Source organism: Chlorocebus sabaeus, chromosome 22 (assembly GCF_047675955.1).
Source record: "Chlorocebus sabaeus isolate Y175 chromosome 22, mChlSab1.0.hap1, whole genome shotgun sequence".
NCBI lineage: Eukaryota > Metazoa > Chordata > Mammalia > Primates > Cercopithecidae > Chlorocebus > Chlorocebus sabaeus.
This window is the reverse complement of record NC_132925.1, coordinates 71,001,653-71,025,513: the sequence shown is the minus strand read 5'-3', so window position 1 is coordinate 71,025,513 and position 23,861 is coordinate 71,001,653. Positions and strand designations below refer to the sequence as shown.

The following is a 23,861-nucleotide window of genomic DNA, read 5'->3' as shown; positions in this document are numbered from 1 at the left end:
AGGACCTCTGTCTTACCTGTGGTGTAAGGTCAGTAACAATTTTAAGAAAAAGATACAACTGGAAGCTAGTCACAGATCCACAAATGAATTTACTCTATATGCATAAGATCCATAAAAGACATAAAATGTTTTATGCCGTTCAAGTCACACTGACTTGGATTAATAAAGGAAACAAAGTTTTATGACTTCAAGATTATTCTCAAGTGACATATCACTAAAAAAGCAGCCCAAGTATCATGATGGCTTGGGGAACTGTATTATCTTTCTACAACTTTTCAAAGTGCTAAATGAAATGTCACTACCATTGAGGATTTAGCTAGAGCAAACTTACATTCCCAGCACTGAGCCAAAATGTCCCTAAAGGTTTGCTTCCTGCAAATGCCTTCTCTAACTACACATAAATAGAGAGCCGTTCTACCAAGAGAACTACAGTTGGCTTCTGCTCATGATCTTGTTTTATATTTATATATAAAAATCAATACAAATAGAATCTTCCAAAATGTTATTCCTTAGCCTACAAGAAATATGATGAAAGAAAATTTTTATCACTGATGGATGTAATACCCTAATTCATGGGTTACTCCAAGATTTTTACTTAGGAAGGAATTAGGAAAAAAATAGCTGAAATGGCCCAAGGGAAAGATAAGGAAATTATCTTAAGGCAGGGTTTGCTTAGCAAGCATGCTGGGTCTATATAGGATGGAAGTTTATTGGGAATGGCTTGGAACGATACGAGTATTGACCTCCTTGCACCACCTTTTAAATTACTCCATGGACTTCTGCTGCCCTGGATATAAAAGCAGATTTCAGGTCATTATCCCAGTCATCTCAATATCAGTAACAAGGGTAGTTGACAATCGCAATTAATGTTGAAAATGGTCTTCATTTTGACATTCTGGTTTTACCTAGAGAATCAACTGACAACTATTCCATTGATAATCTGAGGTATAATATCAGCTAAAGTTCCCATTTAAAATGTTTTCTACAATCATATTTTCTAATATTTTGTTTTAGACTTACTATCTTTATGTTTTAATATATTTTACAAAATCTTAATAGTTCATGTTCACACTTAGAAGAACTGGCCTGCTTTTGACCTTCATGGCTGAAGATGAATTACTAAACATTTAGAGTTCTCATTCAAAGGATTCATAAAGGAGACGACATAAGAAAGGCAAGAAGCCATTCACTGTATGTATTTCCTAAGGTATCAAAGTTCAATAGCAATGAGAACCAGAGTCACTCCATTCCAGTATGTCTAACTCTAATGATCTTAGAATGACCTTAGTCATGTCAATTTTCATTCAAGAAATAGTTACCAAAGCATTCAGCTGGCTCTGGGACTGCCAGGGCCCAACATCAAAGCTCTCCCACCAGACAGAAAGTTCTAGGTATTAAGCAAAATATGGATAGCAATCTATGTAAAATGTAACCATAATAAATGCTCAAAGATACAGGGAGCATGCATTCAATCAGGAAAGAGGTCCCTGAAAAAATGATGAGTAACCAGAAAAGAAAGGATGGAAACATATTCTATGAAGAGGGAACAGCCAGTGCAAAAGGACCAGGGTAAGAGGGACTGACAAAAGGCCAGGATGTTTAGAGCAGCAAGAAGGAAGTGGAGGTGGCTTGGCCATGTTACTCATTAAAGACCAGGCAGAGGCTAGTGGACCAATTACCAAAGGGTGCCAGTGGAATATTTTGAGGTGGATTAGCTTAGAGGATGTGCATTTTACAAAATTACTGTAGTCACTGTGTAGGGACCAGACTGGAAGGCAGCAATCCAGCAGTCTAGATGCATCTCCATATGAGATGGCCGATTGGACAAGAGTAGTAAGTGCAGTGTTGAAGAATCATGGAAAAGTTGGGTAGTAAAAATCCTAAGGACAATGTAACCAACTGATCATGGGAAGACAAGGAAGAAGGTAGGTTTCTGGCTGGAAAACTGGGTAGACAATGGTGTTCTTCAGTGACAGTGAGAATTAAAAAGAGGACGATTTGGGGAGAAAAATGTTGGCTTCTAATTCTTGAATAAGAATCTACAACCATTAAATCTCCTTTAAAGCAATAAGTATTTCTACTTGAGTAAATCATCTGGATGTGGATTCTTGCCATGGTGTTTTGATACACTGGCCTGTCAGCTCTGAAACTTTTACTTTAAATCGGGCTTGTGAAGAAGCTGAAATGAATTTAGGGGCCCTGCCTGAAATAATGAATTCTCCCACCAAATCACTGCTGTATAAAATCTGACACACAGAATGATGCTGGGAAATGCACTTTTCAAAAAGGCCAAAGCCCTAAGGTAGCACTGCCCAAGCAGGTTTGTCAACACATAATAATGTTTTCTTGATGGCAGAATAAAATCAAGGGGAGGAAGCCCCACAGTTGATAAATTGTAAATTGTAGTTGCATTTTGTCTATACTTGCCTTCGTAGTTTTGACTTTATTGCCACTGCTACAGGACCAACCTGAGTAATCTGGCAGCACTTTACAATCCTCTCCTTCCAAACATGGATTCATGTGACACCACCATTTCTGAATCACAATGGAAGCTGGAAAACAAAGGCCAAATAATATTTGTGACACTGTTTCTTCCTCCAAAGATGGACAAAATAAAACTCAATACAGAGTAGTACACTGAGTTCAAAGATTGCTATAATCCCATCGGGCATATACTCTACAAAATATTTCCTTTTTATTAAAAAATTTAAAAGCAACAGATGTTGGTGACAACACAGAGAAAAGGAGGGAATGCTTATACACTGTTGGTGTGAAGGCAAATTAGTACAACCTCTATGGGAAACAGTATGGAGATTTCTCAAATAACTAAAAATCAAACAACCATTCAATCCAGCAATCCCACCCCCGGCTATCTCCCCAAAGGAAAAGAGACTGTTATATCAAAAAGACACCTGCACTCATATGTTTATCGCTGCACTAGTAATAAATAGCAAAGTCATGGAATCAACATGTGTCTATCAGTGGAAGCCTGGATAAAGAAAATGTGGTATAGATACGCTATCAAATACTACTCAGCCACAGAAGAGAATGAAATCCTGTCTTTTACAGCAACATGGATGGAACCGGAGGTTATTATCTTAAGTGAAATAACCCAAAAACAAAGTCAAAGTCAAAAGTCAGTCATTTTCTCACTTATAAACAAGAGCTGAATAATCTGTACACAAAGACATAGTCATGGAACAACAGAAATTGGAGACTTGGAAGGGTGGGAAGGATGAGAAGTTACTTAAGGGGTACAAGGTACGCTATTTGGGTGATGGCTACACTAAAAGCCCAGACTTCACCACTATGTACCCTTAAGTTTATACAAATAAAAAACAGATCACTTTTGCAGTGGACTGCCCAATTGTAAAATAGAGCTCGTAAGATCTCAGGCTTTGTGGTGGGCTTGCCTGGGTTTGAATCTGACTGTGCCATCCTCTAGATTAGACTAATTCTCGAACTTCTCTGTCAGTTTTTTCATTTGAAAAGTAGATCCTCACCCTAGGATATTAAGAGGATAAAGTTAATCCATGTGTGAAAGTCTTTGCTGACTTTGAGCCAGCCACAATAGTCTTAGAAAATGTTAGCTGTTATTATGGTCATCATCTTTGATTGCAGGTTACAATGGTATTGCAACTGGTTCTTATGTTTGATGGTCTCTGTTAATAGCAAAAACTAAAAGCACTAAAAATTTCCATCATACATGGTGTTTATCTCTCCATGCCATTCTAGTGAGTGGCCAGCAACCACTTAAAGTCAATTACAAAAAGCCATAGGAAAGTTGGAGGGCATGGCATTCCTTAACCTTTTCATATGCCTGTTGGTCATTTGTATGTCTTCCTTGGAAAAATATCAATTCAGTTCTGTTTCCTACTTTTTAATTAGGGTATTAATTTTTGGCAATTGAGCAGGTGGGTTTCTTTTATATTTTGGATCTTAACTCCTTATCAGATATATGACTTGCAAGTATTTTCTCCCATTCTGTAGGTTGCTTTTCCATTTGATGTAGTCCCAATTGCTTATTTTTGCTTTTGTTGCCTACACTTTTGGTGTCATAACCAAAATATCATTGCAAAGACCAATATCAAGGACCTTTTCTCTTATGTTTTCTTCTAGAAGTTTCATAGTTTCATTTCATAGATTACATTTACATCCTTTTCAAGTTAACTTTTCTGTATGGTTTAAGTCACAGGTCTAACTTCATTCTTTTGCATGGGAATGTCTAATTTTCTTCCCAGTACCCTTTATTAAAGAGACTATCCTTTTCCCATTGTGTAGTCTTGTTACCCTGTCAAAGACTAGTTGACTATAAATGCATGGATTTATTTCTGAGTTGTCTATTCTGTTCCATGGGTCTATGTGTCTATTTTTATACCAGTGCCGTACTGTTTTGATAACTATACCTTTGTAATATAATTTGAATCGGGGCTGTGTGCCTCCAACTCTGTTTTTCTTTTTCAAAACTGCAGTAGCTACTTGGGGTCTTTTGTGGTTCTATATGAATTTTAGGACTGCTTTTCTCTCTTTGTGGAAAATTATGTTGGAATTTTGTTAGGGATTATATCCGCAGATTGCTTTGGAGAGTACAGACATTTTAACAATATTTCTCCAATCCATGAACACAGGATATTGTTCCATTTCTTTCATTAATGTCTTACAGTTTTTAGTGTACAGATTTTTTTACCTCCTTGGTTAAATTGATTCTTAAGTATTTTATTCTTTTTGATGCTATTATAAAAATAGGATCATTTCCTTAATTTCTTGGATAGTTCATTGTTAGCAAAATGCAACTGAGTTTTGGATGTTGATTTTTGTATTCTGCAGCTTTACTGAATTTATTAGTACCTGGTATTTAAAGAATAACTAGGCTGTGTACGGTGGCTCATGCCAGTAATCCCAGCATTTTGGGAGGCCAAGGCAGGTAGACCATGAAGTCAGGAGATCAAGACCATCCTGGCTAACAAGGTGAAACCCCATCTCTACTAAAAATACAAAAAAAAAATTAGCCAGGTGTGGTGGCAGGCGCCTGTAATCCCAGCTACTTGGGAGGTTGAGGCAGGAGAATGGTGTGAACCTGGGAGGTGGAGCTTGCGGTGAGCCGAGATCACACCACTGCATTCCAGCCTGGGGAACAGAGCTAGACTATCTTTAAAAAAAGACCTAACACTCCACTTTCTCTTCCAAAGAATCGAAGAAGAGAGAACATTCCAAACTCATTTAACAAGGCCCAGCATTACCTTCACACCAAAGCCAGATTAGGACACTAGAAGAAAAGAAAATCCTAGGCCAATATCCTTGATAAATATAGATAAAAAATCCTCAACAAAACACTAGCAAACTGAATTGAACAGCACATTAAGAGGATCCTCCACTATGATCAAGTGGGGTTTATCCTTGGGCTGCATGAATGATTAAATGTAAGTAAATCAATAAATGTGACACACCACATTAACAGAATGAAGGATAAAAATCATATGGTCATCTCCTGCAGAAAAATCATTTGACAAAATTCAACATCCCTTTATGATAAAACTCTTAACAAAGATAATTTTGTACTGAAGGAATGTACTTCAACATAATAAAGGCCATATATGACAAGACATGGATATCTACGCTCACCATTTTTATTCAATAGAATACCAAAAGTCTTAGAGCAAGCAGGCAAGAAAAAAATATAAAAGGCACTTAAATTAGGAAGAAGTTAAATTGTCTCTGCAGACAACGTGGTCATAATTATATATAGGAAGCCCTGAAGACTTTCCTGATAGATTTGACTCAAACTAGGCTGCCCGTGAAGTCAGAAACTCAAGTTCAAAGTTTTACAAATCCTAATAGCTACTTTTTATTGAGGGCCAGGCACCCTGCTAATTTCCTTCCTGTATTTTCTAATTTAAACATCACTACAAACCTGAGGTTAAAAGACTACACATTAGGTACAGTGTATACTGCTCAGGTGAGGGGTGCACTAATATCTCAAATTACCACTAAAGAACTTACCTATGTAATAGAAGACCACTTGTTCCCCAAAAATTGTTGAAATAAAAAATATTTTCCTGTACTTCATAGAAATGAAAAAATTGAGGTCCAGGGGCATTAAGTGACTAGAGCAAGGTCACACAGTCTGAAAACAGTCAAACAAGCACTTGAAAAGAGGCAGTCTAATGCTAGAGCCAAAGTGCTAACACTTATATTCATACCTCCCTCCTTCCCTTACACATCTACTAGAAACAAATCCTTGTATGGAAGGAGGCAAGCCAGTACATTCAAACAGTTTCCCAGTCAGACAAACACTATGTGGCATGATGAGAGCACAGGACAATTTCATTATTCATTGAATGGGCCAGACATTGTCCCTGATTCTGGCCAAATATACTGAACTACTATCTAGTGATATCCATCAAATAAGTCAGGTGGATTTGTGATCTCGAGTAACCACTTGCTATTTAAATCAGGCATTGCCAACACCAAGAAAGGAATCTAGCCAAATTGGTTATTTATTGTGCCAGAGACTGCCATGAAACTGGGATGGATGTACATAGCAGGTAAAGCCTAATAAAGTTATATTCTTGGCCAGGCATGATGCCTCACACCTGTAATCCTAGCACTTTGGAAGGCCTAGGTGGGCAGATCACTTGAGGTCAAGAGTTTGAGACCAGCCTGGCCAAAGTGGTGAAACCCCGCCTCTACTAAAAATACAAAAATTCACTGGGCATGGTGGCGTACACCTGTAGTTCCAGTTACTCTGGAGGCTGAGGCCGAAGAATCGCTTGAGCCTGGGAGGCGGAGGTTGCAGTGAGTCGAGATTGCGCCACTGTACTCCAGCCTGGGTGACAGAGCAAGACTCTGTCTCAAAAAAAAAAAAAAAAAGTTATATTTTTTGCAGCCTCAAATATCATAACAGTTTCCCCTTGCAACTTCATGGAGCTGTGTCACTTTCAAAGCACTTTTACTTACTGTTCCTCTTTTGATTGTCCCAACAACCTTCAGAAACCAGAAAAGGGAGCCAGATAGTGCCACAAATAAAAACTAGGGCTTCCCTCAGAGTTAGTAAAGGGGTGGAGGGTGGTACTAGAATCTAGAATTTCTTCTTCCTTATCCAGTAGTCTTTCTACTGTATCACAATTTACAATAATATTTTAGATTAGGAAGTACTACACGGAGTTTTACTATACTCATAGTGTTGACCATTCATTCTTGTCTGAATACCATGGATTGGTTCCAAGTGGATATAAAAATAAATAAGAGATGGTCCCCAGCCCTCAATTTAAAATACCATCTGCAGGACTAGAAAAGTTACATAAATGTTGACAGAGCTTAGTTGTATTTACATAGAATTAGAGCTGAATTTAAAATACTTTGTCTTCAAAACTCTTCCTTAGACTAACTTTCTTCCACTCAGGAGTGAGAACCTATGTACTCTGGAAAGGTATCAGAGCTTCATGAAAGATTCAAAAGCAGTCTTGACAGGTGGCCAGAGGTCCACAACTGAAGACACGAGCAACAGTGATGGTTCCACCTGGAAGCCAGCAGACGCATGTGGCTGAAGTGAGAGATCGTCAGGGAAGCCCTGGATGCTCAGATTAGGAGGGTGTCTGGGAAGGAACTATTAGGGGCTCTCGAGGAAAATTCAAGATTAGACTTGGGTCTCTCAGCAGCAGGGAGCCAGGGAAGGAGTCTGAGCCAAGTAGTGCAATAAGGTAGAGAAAACCGGGTGCGAGAAGAGTTTGAGAAGAACGAACTCTAAAACAGAAGAGCAACTGAGGTGGGAGTGAAGTGAGAAATTGCAGAATAAATTCCCTGCAGAGAAAGAGAATAAATCAGATAATCTCAACCTTTCAGCAGAGAAATGCCAGCCAGCACTTACTTACTGAACCCATGGGGACACAAGGTACTTCCGATGCCAAAACCTAGAAAAGGACCTGGAAGGGGGGAATAAAAATGACAGATCCAGATATATATCACAGAAAAATATGCCACTTCTTGACTACAGAAAAAAAATCAGCATTTACCTAGTGTTTAGAGATTTAAATTTAAAAATTTTAAAAGGAAGCATGGAAGACCAAGACAAACTCTTATGAGATTATCTACCAGGTTTTTCGTTTAATTGGAAAATATGGAGTGATGCTTTCTTCTAAAAACAGATTTGCCTCAGACTCCTTAGAATAGCAAGCTGCCCTGAAATGTAAAGGAGTCCTATTTGCAAATATACATTTTCCTGTCTCACAGAATAATACATTGTGAGGTGCCCCTATTCGTCAATGTGTTACCCATGATGGAGTTTCTTTGTGAAAGGCTTTATGGCAAGTGCTCTCTCAGAAATGACAGACGTAAAAGGAAACACCACAATAATCAAAATACGCATTGCAAATTCCGTTATGAGTTAAGGATTGACTAAGAAACTGACAGCAAAGGTAAGAACACACTGAGGGCTTGACCTGACAGAGAATAAGGTGATTAAACAGCCAGGAAATGTAAGCTTCGAGTGCACCTTCAGCCTCACTAGCAGGGACAAAGGACTCAGAAGTAGGATTTTATTAAAGTTACTGGTGAGAACATCTGCCCACTTTACTGAGCCTTGTATCCACAGGAAAATAAGTTTGTAGGAGGCATAGATATTTTTTTCCTCTTAAAAAATATCATAATACACTTTAAATGAGAAAGTGTCTTGTCACTTCTATTTTTAAAATAAAATTCTTTTAAAAGCCCCAAGCTTCCTGACTTACGAAAACACATAATACCCCTATCTTCAAGCTGCCAACCTGTAATGAATTTCCAGTTTTATGCAGAAAGAAAGAAAAAAAAAGAAAAAGACAGTGAAACCCTCCCTGGTTTTGTGGTAGCAACTGGTATATTGTATAATGCTGTTGTCAAGGTGAATATTTCATGTGATAATTAGCTGTTTTGCTTCTGGTACATTTTCCTTACTCTCTATTGTATAAAATGAGTTTTATTTTGTATCTCTTGTCCCAAATAAACATCACTCGGTTAAACAGAACACAATTATATATTTATACAGTTACTTAGATAAGCCAGACTTCAAATTATAACCAAGAACATGCTCACTTTTCATGAGTTGGACTCTTACTTGTTGATTTAGTTTAGCTGTATTTATTAAGTGTAAACTTGAGTGGATTAAAGGATGCAAAGTATTGCTCCTGGGTATGCCTGAGAGGGTGTTGCCAAAGGAGATTAACATTTGAGTTAGTAGACTAGGAAAGGCAGACCCACCCTTAATCTGGATGGGCACCATCTAATCAGCTGCCAGCACAGCTAGGATAAAAGCAGGAAAAGGAACGTGGAAGGGCTAGACTGGCTAAGTCTTCTGGCCTCCATCTTTCTCCTGTGCTGGATGCTTCCTGTCCTCAAACATTACACTGTAAGCTCTTCAGCTCTTGGACTTACACCAGTGGTTTCCCAGGGGCTCTCAAGCCTTCAGCCATAGGCTGAAGGCTGCACTCTTGGCTTCCCTATTTTTGAGGTTTTGGCTTCCTTGCTCCTCAGCTTGCAGACAGCCAATTGTGGGAATTCACCTTGTTACTGTGTGAGTTAATACTCCTAATAAACTCCCCTCCATATATACATCTATCCTATTAGTCCAGTACCTCTAGAGAACCCTAATACACATGGTGAAGGATATTCTAAAGAAAAGTGTATGTTTCTACTGCAACTATGAACAGAAAAATTAAGAAAACATCTTCCTAGAATATATGCCTTATAGAATATGCTCCAAGATTTTAACACTTTGTCTTCAGTTATTTCGATCATATTATTTTAAGACTCTGTGTTATTTAAAAATTAAGCCATTAACGTTTATATTTCTCGTTAAGAAAAGAATCCACGCCAACTTGACGCAGTTAACAGGCATAAGAGCAGTAGTTACAGTACTATTTTTTTCAAGGACTCTTACTTGTTCGCACATTCTGCAAATAACACAATATTGTTAGTTCCACAAAGTACACAGAGTACTGAGTCAGTGCATGAGTACACATACACTGATCTTTTGTGATCTAGGTTTGTCCTCTCTACTAAATGCAGACCCACACAAGCATATCCACATATATTGGGGACCTCTAAGTCAAGGTTTCTCAACCTCAACAGTATTGACATTTGAACCTGGTTATTTATTGTGGCGGTCAATCCTGTGCATTGTAAGATGTGAGGCAGAACTTCCGGCCTCTACATGCTAGACACCAGTAGCACCCTCTCCCAGCTGTCTTGAGACAATGTCAAATATCCCCAAGGGGGCAAAATCGCCCCCGGTTGAGAAACATGGATTTACAGTTTAAAGGCATACTAACTCAAAATGAGAGGTTGTGCTAGTTTATCAGACCTGCTCAAAGCTTGGACTTATGAAAATAATTCTAATCCATCATAAACACCATGCCACCTCTATTTTATGTCTTCCTCCCTGCCCCTACCATGGGCGATTCCATGAATCTAAAGTTTTTGCACACTCACTTGTGAGTTTTCTCTCTCTCTCAAACACACACACTGATATGGTTTGGCTATGCCCCCTACCCAAATCTCATCTTGAATTGTAGCTCATACAAGCCCCATGTTTCATGGGAGACCTGGTGCAAGGTATTTGAATCATGGGGGTGGGATTTTTTTCTTCCCCGTGCTGTTCTTGTAACAGTGAATAAATCTCAGAAGATCTGATGGTTTTATAAAGGGTGGTTCCCCTGCACACACTGTCCTGCCTGCTGCCATGTAAGACATGCCATTGTTCCTCCTTCACCTCACACCATGATTGTGAGGCCTCCCCAGCCACATGGAACTGTGAGTCCATTAAACCTCTTTTGCTTTATAAATTACCCATTCTCGGGTATGTCTTTATTAGCAGTGTGAGAACAGACTAGTACACACACATGCATGCACACACACGCACAAATCCTGACTGACTGTGAGCTCACCATGAAACCTATGCTGACGAGGTGACCTGTCAAATTTAGGCATCACATTTTTCCTTATCAGGAATCTTACAGTACTTTATAGAAACTTTGTTCATAACACTTCATACTCTTTCTTATTGGCACACTCTCTTAAAATGCAAATTCCCAGAAGGCAGGAATTAAATCCTAAAATTTGACTTATTCTAAGGCCTCTCGTATCAAGGGTTCTGTTTACCTTTACAGTTATGTTTTCTACTGTTTCCAAGTCAGACCAAGCTACTTCTAGTTCCCGAGTTAGCCCCACTCACTCTCATATGCTTTGTGCTGCCTCGTTGCCTAACTCCCTCCACTATCAAATCCTTCTACCTACTAAATTCAGACCCATTGTGTCTCAAGGGGCAGCATCCCTGACCACCTCTCTGTTCTCCTTTTGAGTCCTTCATTAATAAAAGTTTGTTTCTCTGAACTAGTAAACTCAGAGTTCCTTGAAACCAGAACCTGAGTCTCCTTCTCATACTTCCATCTGGCATGTAGGACAGGTCAGACATAAAGGTGCCAAATTAAAATGATGAGTGAACCAACATATACAACATACATATCCTCCCAACTCCCAAAGTGTTTTGGTAAAATCCTCTCTCTCTGTTATTCACCTGTCTGCACTGAGAAAAATATCTTTTAAGTGGAAGGAGAACATGCCCAATAAAAAAAATCCCCATGAAAACACATTGTAAAGATAGACCCTATGTCTCATTACACAGCCCATAAAGCCATGAAAGTTGTCTGCAGTCCACACAGTAACTCTCCTTAACTAAATGAATTCTGACGTCTTGAAAAAGTGGGCTGGGTGCAGTGGCTCACGCCTGTAATCCCAGCACTTTGGGAGGCTGAGGCAGGCAGATCATGAGGTCAGGAGATTGAGACCATCCTGGCTAACATGGTGAAACCCTGTTTCTACTAAAAATACAAAAAATTAGCCAGGCATGGTGGCACACACCTGTAGTCCCAGCTGCTCGGGAGACTGAGACAAGAGAATTGCTTGAACCCGGGAGGCAGAGTTTGCAGTAAGCAAAGATCGTGCCACTGCTCTCCAGTCTGGGCGACAAAGCGAGACTCTGTCTCAAAAAAAAAAAGAAAAAAAAAAAAGTGACGGGGCATCAAAAAAGTTTTTAAATAGCTTTGAAAAGTAACTACTTTCTATTTCTGAGCTTTTGTTTTATTAATCTTTTAAACCCAATATTTAGAAACCATTCGTTTTGACAAAATAAACTTCTTTGTACTACACATTTGTCTCATTTTATCATAAAACCATTCAGCATTATCTCTATAGAGCAGTATTTTGATAAATGTGTAGAAGATAGTTTCTACCGTAAAACAGACCTGTATATGCCAGCCGAAGATTCAAAAAGAAGAATGCTTACCAGCTGAATAGCTGTCTGTTTTAGGACCCAAGTAACCACAGCCTTACAATCAAATAATTCCCTGTCCCATCTCCCAAATCCCCAATGTATATTAAAGACCCACTTCAATTACTCAGGGGAGGTTTCATAAGTTAATTATAACAAAAAAGTTTGGTAGAAGGGGAACAGCTAATTATTTTCCCTGTTTATATAATATAATCTATGGTTTTACAGAAAAGCAATGAAAACACTAGATAAGTATCTGTGGGGTGGATTAACAGAAATGCAAAAGGATATTCCAATTCCTATGTCAGCATTAATTAGTGCCCCATGCCAACATCTTCTTGCCTTTGTTTTAATTTAAATGTAAATTCAGGCGAATTTTTTATTTTAGATCCTTTCTATTCTTATTGACAAATAAGATAAGAGGAACATATCAGCAGAGGATAGGTCTTCTCCACATGCCATTTAAGGGCATGATACTGCATAATTATTATGGGATAAAGATTAATAAGGTAAAGCTAAAAAGCCCTAATGGAAACATATTCAGAAAAGGAAGAGATCAAAGAGAGATGAAATCAGACATACATCCCAACCAAAGCTTAAACTTCCTACACTTCTCAGTGACTTTGATCCAATAAACATTTATTGAACACTGACTGTTTGCCAGACAATGTTAGGTATAGGAGACACAAGTTGAAAGACCCAATCTCACCTTTCAGGGTGTTGGTATTTTCTGACCACAAATGTTAATGCAAGTTACATGTTTACATCAAGCATAACCTGCACTGTCCAATGTGAAGCTTTGAGCCACAAGTCCCTATTAAATCTAAATTTACACTAGCCACATTTCAAATGCTCCATAGCCATGGGTGGCTAATGGCTACCAGCCACACTGGACTTATATATCATCACATATAGATATAGGTATCTATCTACACAGGTTATCTCCATAAATATATATAGAGGGAACATGTGCATCATCACAGAAAGTTCTAGTAGACAGCATATACAACATATGCTGCATAGACTCTGCTCAGATGCTCCATGATTGGTCCATATCACACTTCCTATGACACTAGGGAAACCATTTAGTTAACCTGCGAGTCTGTTTTGCCATAAACACAACCAAAATGTCCATCAATAAAGGAATAGTGACCAGGTGTAATGGCTCACAACTGTAATCCCAACACTTTGGAAGGCTGAGGTAGGAGGATTGCTTGAGCCCAAGAGTTCAAGGCAGCAGTGAGTTATGATCATGCCACTGCACTCCAACCTAGATGACAGAGCAAGACCCTATAATTTTTAAAAAGGAAGAAGAATGGCTAAATAATTATGGCCTATCCTTACATGGAATGCTATGGAGCAATTGAAAACACCCAGTTAGATCAATATGTACCAGCACACAAAGATTTCTGCAACTTAATACTGATAGGAATAAAGCAGGATGAGTGTAATATCCAATGTGATAGCATTTGTGTAAAACATACACTCAAATTGAAATCTACCACTGTTTCCTACAACCCTAGCTCCAAATACACAAATATACAGAAATATATTGACCAAACAGATAAACGTAGTTACTTCTAGGGTGGTGGCCAAAGGGGATTTGCCCATACATAAAATTTAAAACAAGAGAGTCTGGGGTAAGGTATTCATATTTTCTTTACTAAGATACTAATAGTCATCACTGCCCTATCAATACTTTTTAGGTACCAATAAAAGTGCTTTGAATATTGTAAAACATTATTCTGGGTTAGACAGAATATAAAAAGAGTTTGTTAGAAGACATTTAAGGCCTGCAGAGGTAAGCCAACACATTGCCTGTAGAGAACAATCTGTGATTAGCAAAGTCCATTCTCCACTGTACTAAAATTTCTTCATGGGCCAGCCAATGGGGAAAGATGAAAGTAAGAGACCATGTCCCTCTCCACAAACTGTTTACATACTATCTGGAAGGCATACATTTTTACAATAACATGGGCTGAATGTCATGAACTGGAAATCCAAGTTGATGCAAGAACTTACAAGAGATTTGAAAGCAGAATAAGAAGAATTAAGCAGACCAGGTGTGTTTTATGGGGAGGAGGGCAATGATTCAGGCAAGGGATGTAAATTAGTAATGTGCAGAAATGAAAAGAAATGGGAAGAACTCGGATTGCCTAGGGTAGAGTACTTGAAAGAGAACTGAGACACAGATCTTGCAGGGCTCTGCAAGCCATGGTAAAGAACTTAGAGTTTATCTTAAAGACAGTGGGAAGACACTAACGTGGGGTCTTCAGTGTGGGAGTGACATAATTCATTCTGTTTGTGTAGATCATTCTGGCTACAGGACTGAAAGTGGAAGCAGAGATGTGGCACACTCAGCAAGATCTAAGGGTGACCCCTAGACTGTGGAGGTAGCAGTGGGGATGGAGAAAAGTAGGCTGATTTGAGAGACAGCCAGGAGAAAGAATGGTTGTGATTTGGATTCAATTAATAGAGATGATAAATACATTAGACTTCCCCAGCTGGAGGTGTAGAAACTCTGTGTATTTCTTAAAAGAAATTTAAAAGTGCCATTTTTTTATGTTAAAGATCTTCATCTTCTTTTATAGGTTCACAATCCTTTATCAATAATCCCCAAATCCAAAAAGCTCTGGAAATTGAAAGGTTTTCTGTAAGATGACAGCAAACCAGACTTGAATTAACAAGTTCTTTATCCAGCCTTATCCCATCCTGCATGAATATTTGCACATTTCACTGCAGATATAGTAATATTTCTATGATTATGGGGGGCAAGTGGAGAGTACATTAGGTCTGTAGGTAATAGATGGTATATGTGCTATGTTACCCACAAGAAATATGAGCAAATTCTGAATTCAGCAACACATTTGGCCCCCAAAGTTTCTGATAAAGAACTGTAGGTGGAAATTTTCCACTTTCACTTTCCTGCTTTAAAGGTGGCTGAGATGGTGCTGATACATATATACCACTGTAGCCACACAGCCCATATAGTTGTGTATGTCTATGTGTGTGTTTGGTAGGGGGAATGGGATGCAGGTAAATCAGCCGTTCTTGTTCACTGTGCAATATGATCTGGAGTTAAGAATGTGGGTGTTTTAACTGCTGACCTTTAGACATGCATCAAATGAGACTGGAAATGTTCATTTTCAGGGAAGTTTGTGACACTGCAGAGCAACTGATACAGACTAACCCCGTGTATCTGTTCCCCTGGGGACTGACACTTGTTTCTAACATGGCATCTGCTGGAAGAAGCCAGGGGTATCAAAAGAAATCAATCCCAGGTTTCCATCTACAACCATCGGCACAGCACTGTGCTAGGGGATCTGGAGATTACAAATGAATGATACATGATTCCAAACTATTCCCAGGGAAGTTGTTCCAAAGAGAATGTCCTATAAATGTTTGTTAAAATGATAAACTAGAAATAAAAGAGAGGATACTAATCTACGACACCAAGCATGAAGTGAGAAAGTCATGCTGCTAATTTTGAGTACAGAGTATATAAGAGATGGGAGAACAGGGCATCTGTGGAAACAATTGCTTTGGTGAGTGAGATTTGGAGACAGGTGGGCAAAAGGAATCGAAGCACGTCTTCCCAATTGCCCTATAATACAACTCCCCATTGGTACCCCTTGAGGGACATTATTGAAGACTTACCTTACCATCAAGACATTTTTGGAGTTGTATTTATGTTCACTTTGGATTGACACTGATCTCAAAGCAACCCTAGGTTTCTTTGGGTTGCAAAGGCAGCAAAGTAGAGAAATTCCTGGTGGGTTTTGACCTTTTTGGAATATCAGCGATAGTGACCAGAGAGGTCTTACCTTCAACGCAAGAAGGTTGAGCCCGAGTTGTGCCGGCCACCTGTCCCGGGAAGCAAGAGCACTTGACCGTTTGTGACCGCTCTTCTATGCGGTTCTTATTGCAGCACCTGTGCACGGCAACCACCTCACAGGTACCCTGCTTGATTTGGTGGTGACCTAGTAGGTAATGGGGGGAGAAAAACAAACCCAGTGCTGTTAGAAGGAAATGACAGCATCAAAACCAGAACGATGCTATGATGACATTTTCCAACTTCCTGTGCTATGCTTATGAGTCTTTTTATAACATTTTATTTTGATAACATGTCATTTCAAATTTATATAAAGCTGGTGAGAAGAATGCAAAAAGCTTCTGTGAACCTGTGGTAGGCAGAAATGAGGCCTCCAGGATCATCAACCCCTGGGGCTACACTCATGGTTATGTCACATTAATTACATGACGAGATTTTGCAGATGTGACTGAGATTAATTGATTTTTTGTTTTTTTGAGAGGGAGTCTCAGTCTGTCACTGAGATTGGAGTGCAGTGGTGTGATCTCGGCTCATTGCAACCTCCACCTCCTGGGTTCAAGCAATTTTCCTGCCTCAGCCTCCCGAGTAGCTGGGATTACAGGTGTGTGCCACCATGCCCAGCTAATTTTTGTATTTTTAGTAGAGACAGGGTTTCACAATGTTGGCCAGGCTGGTCTCGAACTCCTGACCTCAAGTGATCTGCCTGCCTTGGCCTCCCAAAGTGCTGGTATTACAGGTGTGAGCCACCATGACTGGCCAACTGGTTGATTTTAAGAGAGGGAACGTAGCCTGGATTATCCAGATCGGGCCATTCAGGGCTCAGATGAGCCCTGGAAAGCAGACAGATGAAGAGCTCCAGGTGCCATTGCTGGCTTGAAGATGGAGGAGCCACATGTCAAGGAAATGGAGATCTCAGTCCTACAACCTCAAGAAATGCCAATAACCAGAGTAAGCCTGGATGCTGATTCTTCCCCAGAGCCTCCCCTAAAGGAATGCAGCCTACAGATACTTTGAATTTAGCCAGATGGTGAGATGCTGGGCAGAGATTCCAGCCAGGCAGTGCTAGACTTCTGACCTGCAGAAACATGGTGCTAAATGTGTGGTACTTTGTTATTAGTTGGCAATTGCTGCTGTAACAGACTTCACCCAGGTTCACCAGCTAATATGTGGCCCCATTTGCTTTATCATTCACTCTCTCATGTTTTTCTAAGCCATTTGAGAGTAAATTTCAGACATGATGCTCCTTTACCCCTAACTACTTCACTGTGTATTTTCTAAAAACAAAGACATAAGGTTACATAATGATTAAAGATAGAAAATTTGACATGACATAATGCTACTATGTAATGTACAATCTATATTCAAATTTTGCCAATATCCCAATAATGCCTTTTATAGCTATTTTCCCCATGCTCAGAATCCAACCAAGGTGCATGCATTGCATTCAATTGTCACATTTCATTAGCCTCCTTTATTCAGAAACTCCTTCTCAGTCTTTCTTTCTTGACCTTGACATTTTTCAAGAGTTATATGCCAATTATTTTGCAGAATGTCTCTCAGTTTGGATTTGTGTGATGCTTCCTCTTGATTAGATTCAAGCAATGCATCTTTAGCAGATTGTCCCAGAAGTGATTCTATATTCTTAGTGCATCATATCAGGAAACACCCAACGTCCTTTCATCCCATTATCAGTGCTATTACCTTTAATTAAATGGTGAGGATGGTATCTGTCAGCCTTTTCCATTGTAAAGGTATTATTTTTCCCTTTATGTTAGTAAGCATTTTGAGGGAGATATATTAGTGAGACTATGAATATATCCCATTCTTTATCAAACTTTCACCTACTAGTTTTAGTATCCATTGATGATTTCCACCTGAATCAATTATCAATATGATAGTTGTAAGACTGATTCTATGTTAATGTTCAAATCATCCCAGATCTGGGCAGGAGGAGACCCTTCCAATTATCCCAGATCTAGGCAAGAGGAGCTGTGACATATTCTCATATTCTTTGAGAACTTACTAACCTTCTGACCCTCAAGAAGTTCCAGACTTACCTGGTATTTTCCCTGCCCCCATAATTTCTTCAAGAATCCTTGATTACTTTTCATGGGGCATCAGACTTAGAAACCTGAATCTCAATATGTAGGTTTACTCATCACAATTAGGGAGTGACTCAGGCCCTTTCAGCAAATAGGTCAAGGAAGTATGTGTGCAGGTACAGCATAAGTACACACTGACATCTCCGATTCCAATCTAGCACCACAGTTTCTTGCTACTCTCCCATCACCAACCACCTGAATTCCATCATCCTGTGATAAACAAAGTAGTTTCTGTATTGCATATGTACTTAAGGGTAATTTACATTGGAATCCATTTATCAGTTAGGAGTCTTTTGTTAGAACAACAGAAACTGATTTGAGCTAACTTAATGCAAAGAGACTTTACTGGAAGATCAGGAGTTTGTAGAATGAAGAGTGAGTGTAGCTAACCATAAGTAGAACTACTCTCATGGCTCGACCTGAGTGAGTAATTCCACCCAATCTGTCATGCTGCTCCACACGTCAGTTCTAGGAAAGGGTGCATCTGACTGGCCTGACTTAGGTCACTTGTCAGCTGTGGCAGCCACCCTCTAAGATGCTCCCTTGTCATCCCCACCACCAAGTATTCACAGGTTTGTGCAGTCCCTTCCCACATGGTACCAGGGTTGGTCTATTTGAGCAAAAGCATGCAGCAGATGTGCTGGTTTGTCCAAAATTAGGTGGCTGTCATCTCCAGGCCCTCAGATCACTCACTCCGGGGAAACCCTGGCATGAGCAGCCCTACAGACAGGCCTAGGTGGTAAGAAACTGAAGTGTCCTGACAACAACTGTGTCAGTAAACTTGCAAACAGACCCCTTGCGTGGGCCCCTCCCACATTAATCCAGAGTTACTCGGTCTGTGTGACAACAGCATACCACAGCAGAAGTGATTGCTTGCCATGTGCACGATTAGGTGATAAGACAATGGCATGCTCACTCATGTGTTCATCTGTTCTGGGGAAACCATGTTGTGAGCAGCCCTAGGTAGAGGCCCACATAGCCAGGAACTACAATCTACTGCCATTGGTCACATGGGTAAGTGTGGAAGTGGATCCTACAGCCCAACCAACAGCATAACTACACTCTCATGGGAAATCCTAAGCCAGAACCACCCAGCTAAGCCACTGCCAGATTCCTGATGCTCAGAAGCTGTGTGTGAGATAATAATGTCTGTTGATTGTTTCAGGTTTTCAAGATTTGGGGTAATTTGTTACACAGCAGTAGATAACTAATACACCAACTCTGGCTATACCAGGCTGGAGGGACTTACCTTTGCTCTGATAAAAATAACATAAACAAGATTGTAGAGGTTCTGTTCAGAAATTATTAAGGAAAGACAACTTTTTCAAGTACCCTCAAGTGTGCTCATGATTTTCAGATACATCCATTTACATAGAAACTGTTATGTGAATTGTAAGCAATTTCATCTACTCATTAAAAGAGGTCTCCCCGAGGATTCCCACTGGTGAATGCTTTGCTTAGTTTCTGCTGATGCATGTGTTTCAAAATAAAACCAATTTCAAAATATTCCATGATTCAGACTTTTTATCCATAAAGACAGGCTTTCCAAACAATAACCTCTATATTATTCTGAATGTTTTCTGGACCAACCTTGTCATACCATCTTCAATGTTGATGGCAGGAAAATTCAATTACTGGTGAGAACAAATGCTAAGGCAGACAGAACCAGTACCCAGAGAATCAAACTACCAGCAAGAGAGAAAGTTTTCAATCTACTACTTAAGAAAGCATGAATATGGAGAAGTGATTAAAATGATAAACCTAATTAAATGTTCATAACAAGAGCATTGATTTCCCCATAGGTAGTTGTACACAACTGTAAAATTAAATAAATAGTAATTATAATGTCAGTAAAATACTATGAAACTTTAGCACTGAGTGAGCAGAAAAGTAAGGACTGGGAAAGGCTGGAGGGGAGATCCTGTCTTTGGTTCCAATTGCAAATCAGCAACTTTCAGTCAAACATTCCCTGGCAGCTAATGACTAGCTATGAGCAGGGGCCAGGAGGAGTCATTCACAGTTATCTCTCAGGAAATGTCCTCCCATTGGTCACTGTCTCAGTCTGCTTGGGCTGCCATAACAAAATACCATAGACTTGGTGGCCTAAACAACAGAAATGTATTTTCTCACAGTTCTGGAGACTGGGAGTCTAAACTTAAGATGTCAGCCTGTACAGTTCTTGATGAGAGCTCTCTTCCTGGCTTGCAGACAGTCACCTTCTTGCTGTGTCCTCACATGGAGAACAGAACAAGTTCTGGTGTCTCTTCCTCTTTTTATAAGGACACCAGTCCTGTCAGATTAGGGCCATGCCCTTAAATGACCTCATTTACTCTTTATTACCACCTCACAGGCCCTCTCTCCAAATGTAATCACATTTGGGGTTAGGACTTCAGCATATGAATGTTGAAAGGATACAGACATTCGGTCCATAACAAACCATCATGCCTTGGTTAGATTACTAAATGACCCTTGAGTCTGTAATGAAAGCAGTTTTAAACTCCACTAAGAAAATGAAAAATATATGTGTCAGTAACTTCTTGGAGCAGTCAAGAAACGATCTGGACATTCAGTAATGCTATGATTTACTTAGAACTCTGGTGCTATATAACCATCCACAAGTACAAATGAATTATTTTCTATTCAGACTTAGGACTGGGCCACATTGCCCTGAATTATCAGCTTGCCTGAACCAGAATTTTAATTATTTATACAGCACCAACTATTGTACTTCACTGATTTTAAAATACATATTTTTTTCACCTTTTAACACATCAGGAGGTGACATAACTAATAGCACCTTATAATTATAATTGGCACTGCTTTTCCTTCTTAGGAATACACACAAAAGTGGTATATCTCACAACTGATGGCATCTTAGATTTGATAAAATACAGGTTTTAGGTACTTTTTGAATTTTTTTTTAAACAAATATCCTGTGCAATCTTATAAAAATGCTATGGGGTAGGTATTACTTTTTACTCTGATTTTATCTTTAAGAAAATGTACAGAAATTAACTAATTCACCCAGGACTTCATAACTAGAGATTAAGAAGAGGTGAGACTCAAACCTAAAGATGGAGGAAAGGTTCCCCTCTTGCTTTATAGCTTGTATTTTACCAGGTAGAGCCAAAAATGGCATCTCTACCTCAGCGAGTCATGGGACATAGCTCAGTTTCCCACTGACAACATCTTTTTCTATTGGATGACAGTGTTTGTGTGGTTCCATGCAGTCTTTTTAGGAATTTGTGTATTGGTGACAGTGGACAATTGATGTGGTTTGACTGTGTCCCCACCCAAATCTCATCTTGAACTGAAGCTCCCACGTGTCGTGGGAGGGACCTGATAGGAGGTAACTGACTCATGGGTGTATGTCTTTCCCATGCTGTTCTTGTGATAGTGAAAAAGCCTCCTGAGATCTGATGGTTTGATAAAGGGGAGTTCCCCTGCACACACTCTCTTGCCCGCTGCTTGTAAGACATGACTTTTCTCCTCCTTCGCCTTCTGACATGATTGTGAGGCCTCCCCAGCCTTGTGGAACTGTGAGTCCATTAAGCGTCTTTTCCTTTATAAATTACCCAGCTTGGGATATGCCTTTATTAGCAGCATGAGAATGAACTAATACAACTATGATCTTTGAATAAGGATATATTTTTGTTTCTTTGTAATTTCCTGGCACAGGAGGTAGGTACTCAGCAACAGGTACTTAAGTTGCTCAAAGCCTGATGGCAGAAAATAAGGATCCAGTGTGAATGGCACATAGAAATTGTTCCTTATAATTGTTTGAGCAGCTCATGTTATAACATTGTATTAGTTAAGGGTCTCCAGAGAAACAGGAACAATTGAATGTTCACATAGAGAAAAAGAGAAGTATTTTAAGGAATTGTCCCATGCAATTATGGTAGTAGGCAAGTCCTAAGATCTGCAAGATAGAGACTCAGGAGAGCCATTTGTCTAGTTTCAGTCCAAGTCCAAAGGCCTGAGAACCAGGAGAGCCAATGGTGCCTTTCCTGTCTGAAGGTCAGTAGTCTTAAGACCCAGCAAAAGCTGATGTTTCAGTTCAAGTCTGAAGGCAGGAAAAGACTTATCTCCCAGCTCAAAGGCAGTCAGGCAGGAAGAATTCTCTCTTCCTCAGGGGTAAAGCAGCCTTTTTATTCTATTCAGGTCCTCAGCAGATTGGATGAGGCCCACCCACGTTTGAAAGGGCCATCTGTTTTACTCAATCCACTGATTCAAATGTTAATCTCAGCCAGAAACATCCTCCCAGATACACTAGGAATAATTTTTACCAAGTATCTGGGTACCTCATGGCCCAGTCAAGATAACACAGAAAAGTAACCATCACAGATATCTTACAACTATGTATGACATATAGTATTATAGGATGAGAGAAAAATAAAAGCTGAAACAGACAAGAAACTAGCAGCTTTTGTAATAAACTTAATTCTCCAAAAACGTACGGGGGGATGCCTTGTTCAATAAGCCTGGTACCAGAGAGTGGCCACTTCAAGTAAATTCACTTAAAACAAAGATGAATTTTTCCTCTTAAACAGCAGGGGAACATAATGGTGGGACGATCCATCTTGAAAACTGAAGCTAAATATTGAGAACATAACATGAGGCCCATGCAATAAGTGAGAAGTTGCAGATGAAACTTCTCATATGGAGTTTACTTTAAAGTTTTGAAGTGTGAATTGGAGCAGGCAAGACTGCATTATCCAGAAATGGGGCTGCTCCTAGGAGGGAAACTGGACAAAGCAAAAAACAAAACACTGTCCCCTTCATGCTGTCTGTTAATCCTTTCAGTGGCTAAGCTACTTCCCTTCTGGCTTTGTCTGGGTGGGCAGATGGGGGGTAGATGGGTAGGTACTTATTTCTATTTATTTTACCAACTCTTACGTACAGCGTACTATGTGCCAGAGACTGTTCTTGGTGCTCTTTGAGACACATTTTTTAAGTGGGGAAACTTGAAACTGTTACTCGATTCCTTTCCACACTTCTGAAATTGCAATCGGGTTGCATATTTTCCGTTCAAAAAAGAAGACTTAAAATATTGGCAGGGCTGTAACATGTAAGATGCCTGTTTCCTCATTCACCAGAATAGTTGATGTAGACACCATTAGAAGTGTTATGATAATCCTTACAACAAAAATTGATTGCCTCAGGATTGCTATAGAGGATGGATTAACTTTATCTGAAGAGTAAATAGTTTAAATACATATCATTTTTTTCTTATTAAATATACTTTTAAGAAAAGTTTCAAACAATAGAAAACATACCCATTTGTCCCAGTGCAGACAGGGCTTTGCTATCGTGAAAGGGATAAAATACAAAACCACATCGGCAATAGAAGTTCTTCACCTGAAACTACTTGAAAGCTAATAGAGACACGCAAAGCATCAGATTAGGGAGACTTTCTTCATGCTATTATTTCCCTTGCATCTTTCTCCTTTTGTTCAAATCTTTTTTCCCCTTCCTCCTCCTGCCCAGCACTAGAAAATACACCCTCAAAGAGAAGTCTCACACTCCACTGATCTTCTTAGAAGGCATTTGTTTGATTTGAGTGTGATTTTCTGTATGGCATTTTCAGCCTATCTCTCCATGGGAGCAGAACTGAGGAAAGAGAAGGCTA

The 23,861-nt window shown here is 39.5% G+C and overlaps 1 protein-coding gene across 18 annotated transcripts in view; it reads right to left on the bottom strand.

Annotated features, from left to right (window-relative positions):
* TAFA4 (TAFA chemokine like family member 4) overlaps positions 1 to 23,861 on the bottom strand; it is a 192,073-nt gene that overhangs the window by 5,420 nt on the left and 162,792 nt on the right. For 13 of the 18 annotated variants that reach the window (XM_038003680.2, XM_073009946.1, XM_073009948.1 and 10 more), the window contains 2 exons: positions 16,123 to 16,278; positions 2,469 to 2,552 (listed from right to left, as the gene is read on the bottom strand). In XM_038003680.2, the coding sequence (XP_037859608.1) occupies positions 2,469 to 2,552; positions 16,123 to 16,278 (240 nt within the window). Of the gene's footprint in view, positions 1 to 2,427; positions 2,553 to 16,122; positions 16,279 to 23,861 lie in introns of all 18 variants that reach the window. The other 5 variants (XM_007984928.3, XM_073009952.1, XM_073009953.1 and 2 more) reach the window with 1 other exon arrangement.